General features: G+C 37.4%; 1 protein-coding gene across 1 annotated transcript; it reads left to right on the top strand.

Moving 5' to 3' along the window:
• The first annotated feature begins 2913 nt into the window (after nucleotides 1–2913).
• wdfy1 (WD repeat and FYVE domain containing 1) lies at nucleotides 2914–16779 on the top strand. Its single transcript, XM_027138836.2, has 12 exons — nucleotides 2914–3157; nucleotides 3800–3867; nucleotides 8402–8475; nucleotides 8614–8668; nucleotides 9971–10121; nucleotides 10294–10406; nucleotides 10691–10817; nucleotides 12934–13039; nucleotides 14414–14515; nucleotides 14976–15106; nucleotides 15219–15327; nucleotides 15492–16779. Exons 1-12 carry the CDS (start codon nucleotides 3021–3023, stop codon nucleotides 15537–15539), a joined length of 1221 nt encoding a protein of 406 aa, XP_026994637.1. The 5' UTR covers nucleotides 2914–3020; the 3' UTR covers nucleotides 15540–16779.
• Nucleotides 16780–17462: the final 683 nt, after the last annotated feature.

Raw genomic sequence — 17462 nt, 5'->3', positions numbered from 1 at the left:
AGTTTCTTCCCTCAAGCAATCCATCTGTTGAACACTTAACATACGCGGAACACACAACACTATTCTTTCACATTATTACTTAAAACACATACTATTTATATTTCAATTGCACATTTCACACTTGTACATTTGTACATACAAACTGTACATATTGTATATGTCATTCTGTTACACTGTGGAGCTTCTGTCACTAAAACAATTTCCTCGCATGTGAAAACATACCTGGCAATAAAGCTCTTTCTGATTCTGATTCTGATCTAAGTAAAAACCTTTAATCTGCCTCTTATCCTTACAAGGAATTTACCTGCAGTTCCTGAGACAGTGTCAGGAATGCTGAGTTTAGGTAAACTAAATGTTTTTCAAGAAAGCAGATTACTGTGTTCTCCCTTAAGCAGACCCAAAAATTATAATGTAGACATCAGCATATGCATAGGCAACCTAAGACAGATACTATTGTCTGTAGAGATGCGTTTCCCTTACTGAATTAACCATCTGATAATATACATCTATAGAGCAGGGCATAGAAGCCTTTATTATTGCCACATATACATTACAGCACAGTGGAATTCTTTTCTTCACATACCCCAACTGAGGAGGTTGGGGTCAGAGTGCAGGGGCAGCTATGATACAGCACGGAGGGTTGAGGGCCTTGCTCAAGGGCCCAGCAGTGGCAGCTTGGCTGTGCAGGGCCTTGAACCCCGATCCTCCAATCAACAACTCAGAGCCTTAACCAGTTGAGAACACTTTTTCATTTATTAAAAACCATTTTAAAAAAAACAAAGTCATTTTGTATGAAATATATTAATGCTCATGTTATTTTTGTAGTGTTTGATGAGCTGAAGAAACCCCAAACTACCATATTGTTCTGCCTAAGCAAAAGTGGGAAATATTGTTTTTTACATATTCTTATTCTTAACCGTGCTGTACAGGAAACAGTTTTGGCAAATATCTATTAAACAAAATATTGTTCACATTTTTTCGTTTGCTATTTCAGTATCTTTGTAATATGTAGAATGTTTTGTTTGGCATTGCAACATGTATTTTGCATAGCACTGTTGGTCCATAAGCATTTTTGTAATTTTGCTTCTGTACTGTGGGTTTTAAATGAAGCAAATATATTGAAACGTAAGGTCAGTTAACTGTTAAGGGAAAGTTAACTGATATGCAGTTCCTTGGCCAGTTGTGGCATTTACCCTCATCATTTTTAAAAAATAGACACCATTCCAAGTCCTGCACCCTCACAAACAGATACTGAAGAGCCCATTATTTACTGTTGGTTTGTACCTGCCTAGTTTAAACTGCACTGTTAAGAGCTGGGAGTATCAGAGCAACTCTGACAATACGATAGCATCCAAGGCTCTTCACCTGAAACCCATAAACTAAGAAAGAACCCATAAACTCAGGCAAACACATGCTCACCTCCCGTGTACATTCCACAAAATCTTTTAAGCAGTGTATTAATTTACAGCTTCCAAAAGGACAATGACACTTAAAATGGTTTGTAAATATTTTAATATTTTATTTTAACCTTAAATCTATCATAACTGTCAGTTTATTTCTATGCTTTTACTGTTTAACATAATGCAAAATGTCCTGTCAAGTCAAGTCAAGTCAAGTCACCTTTATTGTCACATCATCAGTGAAATTCTTGGGAGCAAGCTCCAGAAATTGCAGAACCATTTACAATAGAAACATAAATAGAACAACCTGCTGTGAGCTGATAGTTTCTCTTCCATATGTTAGTCACAACATTATACCTTCCCCACTAGTTCAAAACATGACGCTTAAGACAACATGACAAAGGATGAGGAGGAGATGATACAAGCGGTTTATTAGGAGCACGACCAGCAGTTTATTAGGAACGGTAAACGAAGCTAATAAAGACACGTGAGGGTAACCACCAATAACAAGACAAGGGTGGAGACACGATAATAACCAAAACAAAACACACGTGGCAATGTAAACAAACAGAGCGATGCGGAAGTGAGCGGTGTTGACTGTAGGTGCAAACTGCGTTGCAACATAGTTCACTTGCGTGTAGAGACGCCCGCAAATCTCCATAAAAGACAGCTGTGGCACAAAATACACTGTCATGTCATGATCGTATAATAATACATTTAATAATAAAGTTCTTAGTTAAAAAAAACAGAATGTTCTATCAGAGGCAGCAAGTCCGGAGACTTTTTCTTACAATAAAACCAAGTTTTTGTTAGATTAAATTAGGCCTCTCATTCAAACATGCCATTATTTCATGTTTTGTGATTCGCACAATATGATTCATGATCATACTGTTTGTACGTAGAGAAGTTGTCTGTTTCAAGCGTTGCAGATTCAATGTGTGTGTCGGGTCTCTCCATGCATTCTTAGAAAAAGACATTCCTGAACAGACATTCCTGAATTGTCACCTGGGCAAATTTCTAATAGTTTGTTATTCAAAAATTAAGCAATAAAATTTTAGGTTTAGACAGTTTGTGTTTGTGATTGTTTTTGTGATTGACTTTGTGTTGTGAGTTTGAATGTGTTTGTGATTGTGTTTGAGTTTGTGAATGTGTTTGTGATTGTGATTGTGTTTGTGACTGTGTTTGGACTGCACAGTACCATAGATCCTGTCTCACAATAATGAATAATGTGTATATAATTTCTTAGAATGAGGAAATGGTTCAACCTAGTATAAGAATGATGAGGAGGATAATCAAAGATTTTGTTCTCATCAACCATCATGGGCTTTGTTAAAGATTGTAATGTTAAAGACGCAGGTTATAAGCCTACCGTTTGAATCTTAATGATTAGCTTATGGCTAAGAATTAAGACACTTTGAAGTGGTTTTGTTTTGTTCATTAACTAAGATTCACATCATCACGTTTGACTCCACAGAATCTGTGACGCGGTCACGCGGTTTCTTCCACAGAACTGGCTGTTTCGTCTGGGATTTACGGTACATTTCAGCGGTATTTTTAGCCATAGGCTGACGCGAGACTTGGAAACTTGCGTGGGAAAGGAAATCAAAAAAGAAAACAGCTATGGCGGCCGAGATTCATTCAAGGCCGCAGAGCTCTAGGCCTATACTCCTGAACAAAATCGAAGGGCATCAGGATTCAGTTACTGCCGCGATTTTAATCCCGAAGGAGGACGGAGTCATCACAGTCAGCGAAGACAGGTAGAACCAGGGCAGCTCTTCAACACCAGTGAAGTCAGATTAGCAGTTAGGCTAACAAGCTAGTTGCGTAAACATTACAGTTACATTCGTGTTCTTTAAAGCGATTCTAAAATAACAACAACAACAACAACAACAACAATAATAATAATAATGAAATGTGTTATTATTTATTAATGTGTTTAGCGGAACTAAAACGTTAGTGAATGTTACATCAAGCAAGTTTTATTTACAGTTCCCTCTTTCACTTACAGTTGATCGTGTTCAGATTTTTTGAAGAATGAATAATGTACACTGTTCTTTAAACATTTCTTATACTGATTTAAATTATACTCAAATTTGAATACGTTTATTTCTTTAGTTATTACAAACCAACCACTATTTACATTGTAAGCCCAATAAAAAGGAAAAAGCCTGGACATAAAGAACATAAAAGATTAAACAGCAGGTTTTTAATTACATTAAAAAACACATGTAATAGGTAACAGTGCATTGTTGCTCAACTAAACATGGAGCATCACTTTCTCAGTAATTAAACACTATTTATTTGCAAACACTGTTTTCAATTTATATCTATATATTTAATGTCACTAAAGCTTTGTGGTTTTGAAATAAAGCTCCTACTTCCCCACATTTCTGTTTCAGGTCTATTCGTGTATGGCTGAAGAGAGACAGTGGACAGTACTGGCCCAGCATTTACCATACTGTGTCCTGTGAGTCCAAAGCATTCATGAATATTATGTTATACTCCCCTAGGTATGAAATTAAACTCTATACAACTATGATCTGAAGCATTCTTTCAAGCAGGTCTGTAAGATTGATGCAGTAATTTCCAAGGAATATTTGCAAAGGCCAAGCTGAGTCTATTGTTTTTGCTATATACTGAAGACATTTTAGTTGACCTCAAAATTGAATACGAGTCTATCGATCAGAATTTCAACTTTCATTCTAGGATATTGTAGACGTGTTAAACAATTTAGAACGTGGCATTTTGGCAGACAATTTTTAGCTGATCCAAAGTATAGGTATGCTTTGATCATGAGTTACAACATTAATAAAGACTAGTGAATCAGTCGTCTAGAAGCAGCCATGCAAGCCCAAGCCATGGCAATAACTCTGCTGGGCCTGACAGAGGATCTTGTATGTTTTAGCTCATGAGGAGTTCCTTTCTTCCTCCACCATTGTTTTGGAAGATGTTTGGAAGAATCTCGCTTTGAGAACTTTTGTGGCTCTCTGTATTTCTCTTATGAATTTTCAATCTAGCCTTTTTACTATTGACAAGTGGTTTTTGTCTTGTGGTATGGCCTCTTTATTTCTGCTCAAAGTTGTCTATTATTGGAGGATTTTGATACCTTCACCCTTGCCCGTGTAGGGTTTTGGTGCTGTTGTTTGTTATTATTTGCTGTTGTTCTCTTTGTTTTTTATCTGGTATAATACACCAGTGCTTTCTTTCTTGTTCAGGACATTTTCAAATTGTTGTATTGGCAATACCCAGTGTTAAAACGGCTTGCTTTTATCACGTAGTCAGTTGTTTGTTCTTCATGTTAATCTTTTTTTAACAACAAATGCAGTCTTCACAGGTGAAACCAAGATTGGATTTAAAGCTATTAACTGTTTAATCAAACCATCAGTCTCCTAATCAGTTCAGTCTAACAGGGCACACCATGGCAGCAAGAAACACTTCATTTACATTTTATTGTATTTTTGATCTTGACAAATCAGAATCAGAATCAGATTTATTGGCCAAGTGTGCTGACACGCACAAGGAATTTGGTTTCAGCTTTTTGTGACTCTCAAAACTACAGACATAAAATAGAACGTACATTTCCTGAAGAAAATGTGAATGGTGCTTGCACGTGGCAAGTTCCCCTCATCGTGCTGAGTGTTTTGATATGTCACATGTCCATGTAGGGCTAAATTTTGATTTTCATGTGATGCCACGTCATGTGACCAGAATACATGTGAGGCAGTTCCTCTCATTGTGCTGAGTGTTTTGATGTCACATGTCCATGTTGTGCAAATTTTTTATTTTCACGTGAAATCACGTGACGTCACGTCACTTCATCAAATTACACGTGAGGAAGTTCCCCTCATTGTTCTGAGTGTTTTGATATGTCACATGTCCATGTTCTAAAAAGTTTTTTGATTTTGCATATTTTGGGGCTGCGGGACAACCGGAAGGCCAGTCGGTACACCAATTTAAACCTTTGTTCAGAGTATCACCCTAAAGGAAAAAAGGCCACTTTGAGACCCGGTACCAGAAGTACCGGTACTTGGATCACTTATAAAAGTCATAGCACACCTCTCCTCAATGAGTCGGTCAATTTGACACCTCATTCATGGGTCTAGGAAGAAAGCTGTGAAACAAGTTACGCACCAAAGTTTTGTCCTGAAGAGTATGCACAATAGTAAGAATGTTGCTTTGCAAGCACCATTAATAACACTATACCAGGTGTCGGCAACCCGCGACTCTGGAGCCGAAAGTGGCTCTTTCATCCCTCTGCTGTGGCTTCCTGTAAATTTGGAAAATAAATATTTAATTTAAATTTATTTTATTTTATTTAGTTAGTTTTATAAAAAAAAAAAAAAATGTTTGTACGAGAGAAGTTGTCTGATTATGATGCTCAATATATGCGTCATAACTACCGACTTGCGAAATCCGATACACAGAAGCAGACTCATTTTTGGTTTGCTGCAGCCGGCAAGTTAAAATGTGGTTAAAATGTCATGAATACGAAAAGGACTCAATTAGACATCGAACATTTTATTTGAAAGTAACCCTCAACCCAGCATCTTTTTTGTTAAGGTTAGTTCAAACTGTTAAATATTTTAGTTTGCCTGCAGAAATAAAACTTTGTTTACTAAGTAGCAGTTCATTGATTTCATAAATGAACACACTGCAGTTTTTCTATACTTTCCATAAATGTAAAAAATGATGTATGCAATGTTATCTTCATTTTAGATGTCAAAAGGGTTTTGTGGCTCCCTGAGTTTTTTTTTTCTGTGGGAAAAGGGACCAATTGGCTCTTTGAATGTTTCAGGTTGCCTACCCCTGCACTATACTATACAAGACAATGCGGGATGGGATACAATATAGACAGAATGAGTATTAAATTTGAATACCGAACATGACTGATCAGTTATGTACATAAAGTGTGGGAGTGCAAATAATAATATTGTGCAATATTATGCTTTTTGTACAATATATAGCAGCAGTAGTGTGTGCAATATATACAGATGATGTGATGACTGACAGTCCTGATAATGGAGTACTTATAGAAATGAAGCAGTGAATATAATTTGGTAAGGGTGATAAGGGTGATTGCCTGGGGAAAGAAACTGTTCCTGTGTCAGGTAGCTTTAGTAAACAAAGTTCTGTAGTGCCTGCCAGAAGGGAGGAGCTGAAAGAGGTTGTGTCTAGGGTGTGAAGGGTCAGTAGTGATTTTCCCTGCCCGGTTTCTGGCTCTTGTGTCGTACAAGTCCTGGGGAGCGGGCAGGGGGCATCCAATTATTTTCTCTGCTGTTTTTACTGTGCATTGCAGTCTATTCCTGTCCTGTTTTGTAGCTGCCCCAAACCAGATGGTGATGGATGTGCACAGGACAGATTCAATGACTGCAGTGTAGAACAGCATCAACAGCTCCTGTGGCAGACCATACTTCCTTAATTTGCGTAGAAAGTACATCCTCTGCTGGGCCTTTTTGATTTATGTTGCACTCCCATTTCAGGTCTGGGGAAATGGTAGTGCCCAGAAACTTGAAGGCCTCCACCGATGACACCGGGCTGTTGGATATTGTGAGGGGGAGTAGTGTTGTGGGGTCTTTCCTAAAGTCCACTATCATCTCCACAGTTTTGAGTGTGTTTAGCTCCAGACTATTCTGACTGCACCATAGCACCAGCTGTTCCACCTCCTGCTGGTATGCAGACTCATCGCCATCTTGGATGAGACCGATGAGCGTGGTATCATCTGCAAATTTCAGGAGTTTTACAGTTTGGTCACTTGAAGTGCAGTCATTAGTGTAGAGGGAGAATAGAAGTGGGGAAAGGATACATCCCTGTGAATCGCCAGTGCTGATTGTGTCCGAATGCTGGAGGTGACACCTCCCAGTCTCACCTGTTGCTTCCTATCTGTCAGGAAGCTGGTGATCCATTGACAGATGGAAGGGGGTATAGTGAGCCTTAAGAGTTTGGAGTGGAGAATTTCCGGAATTATAGTATTAAAGGCTGAACTGAAGTCGACAAACAGAATCCGGGCATATGTCCCTGCGCAGTCCAGGTGTTTCAGAATGTAGTGCAGTCCAATGTTGACTGCGTCGTCCACTGATCTGTTTGCACGGTAGGCAAACTGTAGGGGACCCAGCATCTGTTCTGTTTCAGACTTTAGGTGGGCCAATACCAGCTGTTCAAAGGTCTTCATGACAACATTGTGGAGAGTTTAAAGCAGGGTGGGACTTCACACAGCTCCAGTATGTCACAGTCACAGTGATCTGTTGAAGATATGGGTGAAAATAGGAGCCAGTAGCAGCACATGCTTTGAGACAGGAGGGAGAGACCCCGTCTGGGCAGGGAGCTTTCCTTGTCTTCTGTCTTTGAAAGAGCCGATTCACATTCTCTTCACAAATTGTGAGTGCAACTTGATTGCTGGGAGGAGTTGTTAATGGGGTTCCCAGAGGTGTGATGTCAGTCAGTAAGCCGGGTTGGATGGGAGGCGTGAAGATGTTGTTCTCAAACCTGCAGTAGAAGGTGTTGAGGTCGTCAGCCAGGTCTTTTAATGGCTTGGTTCAAACAAAATCTGTTGTTTAATACTTGTTTAACACCTCTAGATATAAATATCTGGAAATGAAAAATTAAAACTCTGATCTATTGGCCCATATTCTTCATTTATCCAAATGTCTTTGTATAGCAAAAGCAGATTTTAAAAGGATTGCATTTGTTTTTATGGGTATAACAGAGAATTATATGCATTGTGTAAACAAAGCTACAGAATGTTTTACAAAAGCAGGACAATATTTATTCAAGGCTTCTTTATCACTTTCTCTTGGTGAGGACCAGTGATGGCTCATTAAACTGTATTTAAATGCCTCATTTTATGGCTTTCTCCTTTTGTTTTGCCTTGCTTGACTATAGATTTAGTCGTTAGTTTCTGTCTGAAGAACAATTCAAAATCATATGCCACAAAATAAAGCATCAGACTTATATTAATATTTATCCCTGTCTCTTGTCCATTTACATCTATGGCCTCCCCCCAGCTCCATGTTCATGCATGGCATACCACCAAGAAAGCAGGCGGATCTTTGTAGGACAGGATAATGGATCTGTTGTGGTAAATTGGTCTCTGGTCCCTTCTACTGGTCAAATTAAATAGGGAAATTATTCTTTGTGATATAGTGTATATACATTTTTTATAGTGTGTATATATTGGACTTTTTCATTTCTGTAAATTTACTACACATTTTTGCAGGAATTTCTTATTTCTGAAGACTTCAACAAGATGAACCATGTGAAGACTTATCCAGGTAACATTTATTTTAGTTAAAACAGTGTACATAGTCACAAAGCAGTTTCACATAGATGATGTTAATAAGTTAATGTTTATTTTCTCTTTGCTGAATCTAAGACATAGTTTAGAACAAAAATATGATATATACGTTGACTATCTTAATTTAATTTTTATTTCATGGTTATTTAACGATCACAGTTCTGTAACCGTTCTGCTATAGTAACTCTGACAACCACTCTGAGAGTAGAAGTTCATCTCAGAATGCACAATATGATGAACCTTGAGGCAACTCTGCTAAACTGGAGATGCTGTTGGGTTCCATTTCTGTTAGCCAAGAAGATAAATCTAAGGAAAAATAAAAAAAGTGTTCTGGTCTGATGAATCTTTGTTTCTGCTGAGGTACACAGGTGGTAGAGAGAAATTGGTACTAGCAGCATGAATCCATGCATCCAACCTGCCTCGTGTCAACAATACACACTAGTGAAAATGATATAATATTGTGGAGAATGTTTATTGGCACACTTTGCGTCCAGTAATACAAGCAATCATTCTTTGCTTGAATACCCCCATCTATCTGAGTACGGATGGTGATTATGTGCATAAATTCATGGCCATAATTTAAGCATCTTTTAATAGCATCTTCTGGCATGACTGCATCACATCACAAAGCAAACATGGTTTCATGATTTTGAGTACATGTAACAAGTAGTTTTAAATGTGGTAGAATAGGAGGTTTGCAGCATGAAAGTGTACCTGAAAAATCTGTGGGACATGACGTGCATGAATTAATTTTTGGAAAGAATTGTTTTAAGAGAATACTATTCATAGTAAGTGTATATGTACATCATCCCTAGATTTTGTGAAGTTCAGTTCTGTATTTTATAATGAAATAACGCAGTTGTAAGTGTTATAAATAGTTTTTACCTTAAAGTAGTATATTGCAAATTATATTGAACCCATTTCTAATCAGAACTCCATCACTGCAACATCTAATCCACATACTGCCTCACATATCCATGCATTTTTTTGAATACTGTACGGATAAAACTACATGATCAAAAATCTATAAAATCTTTGTGGGGTTTATCAGTTGCTTGCTCTCCGATCCTAACTGCTACTCTAGATGAAATCTTTATTAATGGCAGGTATACTTGGAGGCTAAACCTGTTAAACTTGCGCTTAAATCTGTGCTAGTATTAACTGTAAAGATTTTTTATTTTAGAATATTTAAAGTTAGGTATTTAAACAAAAAAAATTATTTAAAGGAAAGCTTTTCAATGTTAGTATTATGTATGCTTGTTTTCCCATTGTGTTTCAGCTCATCAGGGTCGCGTGTCAGACATCATGTACTCCTTGCTGAGTCAGTGGGTTGTGAGTACAGGTTTTGACAAAAGTGTTAGCTGGATGTGCACCCAGAGTGGCTCCATGCTTGGATGCCACTACTTCAGCTCCTGGGCCTCATGTCTTCAGTATCTTTCAGCCAATGCATGTACAGGATATCTTTGGTCTTCAAGGGATTAAGAATGTCCTGAATCACTTGCTCCTTTTGTGTATGTTTAGATAATGTTTACTCGTTTCATGTGTGCATTTGTAAGCTTTGTGTGTAAATTCTCCTTTGAGCTTCCTTGACTGAATGCCTAGGTATGATGATGATACCCAGCATGCATTTGTTGGTGATTACTCAGGACAAATCACCTTGCTGAAATTGGAAAGACAGACATATTCCACTATAACCACTTTAAAGGGACATGAAGGTAAAGTGCATGTAAACAGATGTATATACATAGCAGATGGAATAGTTATGGGAAGGGTAGAGCCAATTTAATCAGTCACAAATGTTGTAGTTCTCTTGGATAAATACACAAATAAACATTTAAAAAATGCAAAAATGGGTGGCAAAAATATTTTGGTGGTTATTTATATACCTAGATGGCTGACTCAAGTAAAGTTTTTGTGTGTTAATCACTGCTTGTGACTCCATCATCAGATACTGTAAATATGAGATCTGAACAGGTCTAAATAAAAACTGTATTTTTAGGAAGCATAGGAGCTCTGTGGTGGGACCCAGTGAAAAGATGGCTGTTCTCTGGTGCATCAGATCACAGTATAATCATGTGGGACATTGGCGGGAGAAAGGGCCGCACACTACTACTACAGGGACATCAGTGAGTACATGCACACAAACTCACTACACTGCCTTAACACTATACTGTCTTAAATGGTATAATAAACCATTGTTATTTCATTTACTCTACCACAAATCTTTCAGACCTAATTTTCTCATTTAAAATTCTGTTGACTTTTTCTGACCTATTCAGATGAATTTACATTACATTGTCTTAATTTATAAATGAAGACATAGCATGTTGCAATGTTTTAATTCATTTTAATTTAATCTTTTACTACATTTTTATTTTATTTAAATAGATATAACTATGAAAACAGACTTTGTGTTTTGAAATGTTTTATTCCGTTAAGATGCATTTAAATTAACTAATTTAAAAAGTGTACACATTATATTTAGGGGAGTGGTATTTATTATTTTTAAGCATGGAAAAAGCCATCAGCATCACTACATGCAGACAGACAGTGCCTTGTAAAAATCGTCTTAATCTATTTCTCACATTAACCATCATGTCTAGCAATAACCTAAAAAAAAAAAAGAGCAGCTGAATTAAAAAATGGGTCAGTAGTGGGTTTAATTTCCACGATGTTTGTGTGTTTTGCGAGGTCCACCAGGTATATCACATTTACTCTTTTTCAATGGTTCAATATATTGGCTGCTTCATTGCTCTGATATGAGAGATAACTGGACTGTTACTAGTGTAACAGGCGAGAATCATCGGAATCAGAATCAGGTTTATTGGCCAAGTGTGTTGACACACAAGGACTATGGTTCCTTTTCACATTAAATGCTGGTTCAAACACTAATTCACACATTTCTTATTTTGAAACTGTACTATCCATTCTATTCCATGGTGACTGAGTCTCTGTTTATAAGCAGGAATCAGCAATGCTGAAGAGTGGTCTTACTTGTCAAAGTATGGCGAGGAGTCTTATTTGCAGGCAGAGCTGATATCCAACAAAGTCTGGTGATCATATTTATAGACCTACAGTAGATGATTAACACATAATTAGTAAAATGGCCAAAGGGGGTGTGTGTGTGTGTGTGTGTGTGTGTGTGTGTGTGTGTGTGTGTGTGTGTGTGTGTGTGTGTGTGTGTGTGAGAGAGAGAGCCATTGTCACGTTCCTCTAACCATTCCTATTGCAACTATTGCAGTGGGACATGTAAGTCTACTGCTTTGCTTTGCTTTGCTCAACGCCAGAGACTCCTTGCGTTCCTTACGAGCCATATACACCGGACGGCCCTTTTTCTTTTGTTCCAGTCTATTTACATTACATTTACATTTAGACCATTTAGCAGATGCCCCTATCCATAGCGACTTACATTTTTATCTCATAAAAATGAGATGGTGGTATCAATTGGTAGTGGAATTCATGGGGTTGGCGAACCACGGCCAGTCATGTCTGTAAGAGGGGAACAGGGAGATATGGGATAAGGCCGATGAGGAGCGGCCACTCCCCTGCTTTGCTCCGGATCTTAACCTGTGCGATAGGGAGCAAACGGGCATTGCCATGGATACATGAGACCGTGAGAGTCCCCACCGAGGGGAGTATGGCCTGGGCCAGCATGACCGAACTCCCCGGATCTAAGAGCATGGACACTGGGTAGCCATTTACTTCCATGGTAAGGCGGGGGCCCTTTGGAATGGCAAGGGTGTGCAGGCCGCAACTCGCTAGCCATTGTTTGTAGGCCTGGGTCTTCTGTGGTGCTCCTCACACTTTGGGCCAGCTCTTGGGTCACCCTGTGCTGATGGAGGCTGGCCTGCAAAAGATGCTGTAGCATCTGTGCCACAGTGGGTACGGGAGCTTCTTTCGTGTCCGGTGCCCGCATTCTCCACCATTTTTCGTCCATGAAATTGTGGCGGTGCACATACCGCCATCACAATATGTATATATGTATACATATTGTGTGTGTGTGTGTGTGTGTGTGTGTGTATATATATATATGTTTTAGCAATAGAATATATATGTTTTAGCAATAGTTTTGAGAGAAATATTGGCCTGTTTTGTATTTCCTTGCCAGTTCACAGAGCTAATCAATCCAGTTATAAATGGTGAAATCTTCTTAATGTAGGCATTCGATTTTGTAGTTAAGATGAAGTGGTGCCTCATGCCAAGTGGTATTGAATGTTTTTTTTTTTTTTTTTTTCCTTTTAGTGAAAAGGTGCAGACTCTGCATTATCTGCAGTTGTCTAAGCAGTTGGTCTCTTGCTCTGCCGATGGAGCTATTGCAGTGTGGAACATGGATGTGCCACGGCAGGAGGTAGATACGCATCACCTTTTTATATGGAATAAAAAAATATACCTTAGTGTAAAATAATTTTTGATAATAAAAAACTATTTAAATTGTGCCTTTTTGTCAAACCCAGGGTTACCTTACAAAATGTATAAGTAAGGAAATCTATTATTAAACATGAGTCAGAGATATAGTGCATATTATTAAGAAATAACAGAGATATGATCAAATCTGACAGAATAATGATTGGCAAAAATTGCATTAGATGTCACAAAATAAACTATGGGTTAAAGAGACAAGACAAAACCATAAGAGAATATATGTTTTATTAGGTAGCTAGCATGAACCTGTAGGCCACTGTTTTATGTGCTGTGTGGCTATATATTTGTTCAGTTTTCTTGTTTAAAAAAAAATTTAGATGGCAAATAATTGTGTCCCCAGTACAGAGGAACATGTCAGACAGTGGTAAAATACCATTTTTTTCTGATACTGACAATGAAACCTTGAGTATTATGACGTGTTACTTACTAGATTTTTTTTTCATCTTAAAAAGGCACTAAAATATATATTGGAGAAAATAGCGCTAAAGCTGTAGCTTTCACGCAACCATTCCTGAACAACTTTTGCAGAGAGGCATATATATACACATACATATATATAAAAAAATATGATAACTATAAAGTATAAGTAATTAATATAATTAGAAGAATACAGGCAAACAATACAGGAAGAGATGCAACCTTGATTGGAGGATTACCAGTGCTGTTTAAATATTGTGTTTGGGTTAAAACTCAGTGCGATCTCACTGAAATGTGGTAGTGGTTGATAAGGTGTTGGTCTACCAATCAGAAGGTTGTGAGTTCGAATCCCTGCTGAATGCAAATATTTTTAATTACTGAGGGCAAGCAATTTCAGTCCAGCTTAAGGGGACAAGAGGGCAGAAACCATGCTGGCAATATGCCCACAAACCTTGAATATAAACGCTACATCAGTACCTAAATACATTCGATCAACTTGCTTTTATGGGTGTTGGAATGACACAAGAATCCTTAGAGGAATTATTATTATTATTATTATCTGTTATTATTAGACACAGGTACATAGAATTTTTAAAGATTTAAAAATGTAAAACATTTTTTTAGATATTGGACTGATTATTGTATGTCACTATCATTCTTGTGTTTGTGTTGTTTATGTTTTGTTTTTTTGTGTCTTCTATGTTTGTAAAGTTGTTGGATGTTAATGTGGCTTCCTTGAGTGCAAAAGAAATTCCCTTTGGGGCAATAAAGGTTTTCAATTACCAACCACATGGTCACCTGTACAGTCTTAAACACTAGCTGTCAACTAATGAATTTTTGAGAGTTTTGATGATATTTTGCTGTTTTCTCACTCTGCACACAGGCCCCACAGTGGTTGGATAGTGACTCATGTCAGAAGTGTGAGCAGCCATTTTTTTGGAACATTAAGCAAATGTGGGACACTAAGACCCTTGGTCTCCGACAAGTATGTTGCTAAGAGTACTATGTCTAAGAATGTATGCACATAAAGATCCCCATGTTTTAATTTTGCTTTTTTTTTTTTTTTTTTGCTGTTTTAAACAAAAATTTTTAATTTTAGCAAAATTAAATATTTATTTTCAATATTTTATCAACTTAGCGGAAGCCCATTTTGTTGCGTGTAAGTGTTGTTGAACTGATTTCATACCATCGTTTGGTTTTAGTGTGAGATTGGCTCATAATTTCAGAGTGCAGAAAACAAAACTGTTATGATCATTTTACAAGAGAATGAAATGTTATTAGAACTATGTGCATGACAACCAAAATATATGTAGATAGCTCATGTTTTCTTGTTTACTTGTTGAATGTGATACAAGTATTTAACCATGGTTATGTCGTACTAACTTTCTTAAGACAGTAATGTAAATGTTTTTGTGTGCTGCTCTCTTAATTTTTCTTTGTTGTAGCACCATTGCAGGAAATGTGGAAAGGCAATTTGTGGGAAGTGTAGCTCTAAGCATTCAACCTACCCCATCATGGGCTTTGAGTTGCAGGTGCGAATGTGTGATGACTGCTACAACACAATCAAAGAGGAAGAGTGAGTATAAAAAATACCACCACCATTTAATCCAATACACACACCCCATCATGTTTCAAACACCTCTTGTGTGTGTGTGTGTGTGTGCACACGTGTGTGTGTATTTTTGCAGTCGAATACCTATGGCTATGTTTCATGAAGGGAAACACAACATATCTCACATGGATATTGACAGATCTAGAGGCCTTATGGTAACCTGCGGGAGCGACCGTATTGTTAAGGTAGCGACTATATTTTTAAGATGTGATTGGGATTATTTATAGTGGGGTTATATTTATTATACTGGGGTTGTTGTTGTCTGTAATTGCCCATCACACAGAATAATATACAGCAGAATAAAGAAATATTGGCCCAGCTTTACGTATCTGTTTTATTATTTCCACAGATATGGGATATGATCCAGGTGGTTGGCATTTCAACAGGCTTTCACTGAGTAATAGAAACACTACAGGCACATTACAGGAGCTCTTCATGTATGAATCCACATACCTGGCCCTGTAGTTATATTTCTGTATGCCTTTGTTATTCTAATACTTTTTGCAGTCAGTGTTGTCTGAATCTTGCTTATTCCCCTCTCACTCACTCTCTCCCTCTTACACTGTCTCTCCCATTCCTTGCCTTATTCAACTCAGGTGAAGAACTACCAGTTCTCTTCAGACTCTAAGTGACCCATAAAGAGGTTTCAGAGAGAGTATCCATAGTATGCAAAAGCAAAGAATGCAAGGCACAAAGCATCTTGTCCAATTTAATGAGACTTTGGTTATGTTTGGTAAAAGTTAAATGTAAGGTTTGGCATTGATGGAGCTTTCTCTGGGATTAAACAATGCAATTAGATGGTATTAGATAGTCCTTACAGTGACTGGCAACATTGATAGGAAAAACTATTTTAGTGAGAACAGGTAGATGAGAATCACTGGTGTATTGTTGGTTTTCCATTTCATCCAAACGGTTTTTAGTAGACTTGAGGTCAGGGCTTTGTGCAGGCCCCGTTATTTTGCTCTAAATTTGCTCATTGGAGGATTTTTGGATGCCAAAATAGCAGGAGTAGTTTCTTAATTTCTCAAATCTGCCTCTTAACCATACCATGGTCAAAGTCTGAACTCAAACTGAGATTACACTTTTCTTCATTCTGTTGTTGACATTCATCTTAGCCCTTGATCTCTATCTGCATGATGTTATGCACTTTGTTGCTGCCACATGAGTGAATGATAATTGTATGAATGATTTACAGGTGCTAATAATAAAGTGCCCAGTGAGTATATATGATGCAGTTCCCACAATTTCCTCTTGTTGCATAATTTTTTATTTCCTGTTTCATTTGCGTGTGTGCAGGTGCATGTTATTTCTTAAATCATTTTTGTTCTGTAATTATGTTTCTGAAAAAGCTGCACACAATCTTTATATAGTAGTAAGCAGTTTATTAACCCAGCAATCATAGGACTTGTTTTGATATTTTCTGGTCGTGACTTTATGTGGGCTTGATCACACTGATTACCCTAGGAAATTTTGTTAACTTTAGATATGGCATATGCAGTCATTCCAAGGTGTTTGCTATGAGCTTAGTACAGTACCCCACATTGGTTTAAAATTTAAATTGTTTGTTGCAGCCTAAAGATTTTATAGTTTCATTGTCAGAAAAAAAGCTTCTTGTTATATTAAACACTAATTGATCAGCTTTGATATTTGACTCAGTTTATTTACAGCAGATTAGTTGGCAACCACCCCTGTATAATAGCTAAAATCCATCAGCAAATTACTATAGGAAACTAGTTGGACCCAGGTACACCCATCTACTGTCCGGAGAAATTTGGCCAGAAGTATTCTTTATGGAAGAACTGTGACTAAAAAGCCATACCTCCAACGTAGAAACAAGGCTAAATGACTTAACTGTGCACAAAAAAATGGGAACTGAGGTGCTAAAAATGGCATCAGGTGCTCTGGATTGACAAGTGAAAATTTTAAATACTTTGCTGTAACTAGAGATGTGTTGTTTGCAGAATGGCTGTAGAGTGGTACAATACTACACACATGGATACAGTTGGTAATCTTTTATTAATGAAAGAAAAACTGGTCACTGAAATAACTTGAAACTGACACAACTAATAAATAAAAATGTACTGAAAATTTATTAATGTAAATAAGACATTCCTTTTGAATTGTGGTTCAACAAAAGCATTAAAAAATTATGATCCTTTGACCGAAGGGACATGTGGACAGGACATTTGTCCTTTTATTAGCATCATAGGTGTCAGTATACAGTCAATTTGATTAAGATCTACAGTATAAAGTTACAAAGTAACTACCAAACTAACTAACAAAAAATCTCAACCTCATTGAGTCCGTCTGGGATTGCATG

The sequence above is a fragment of the Tachysurus fulvidraco genome, chromosome 11 (assembly GCF_022655615.1).
Source record: "Tachysurus fulvidraco isolate hzauxx_2018 chromosome 11, HZAU_PFXX_2.0, whole genome shotgun sequence".
NCBI classification, from domain to species: domain Eukaryota; kingdom Metazoa; phylum Chordata; class Actinopteri; order Siluriformes; family Bagridae; genus Tachysurus; species Tachysurus fulvidraco.
This window is presented reverse-complemented; position numbering and strand designations above follow the sequence as displayed.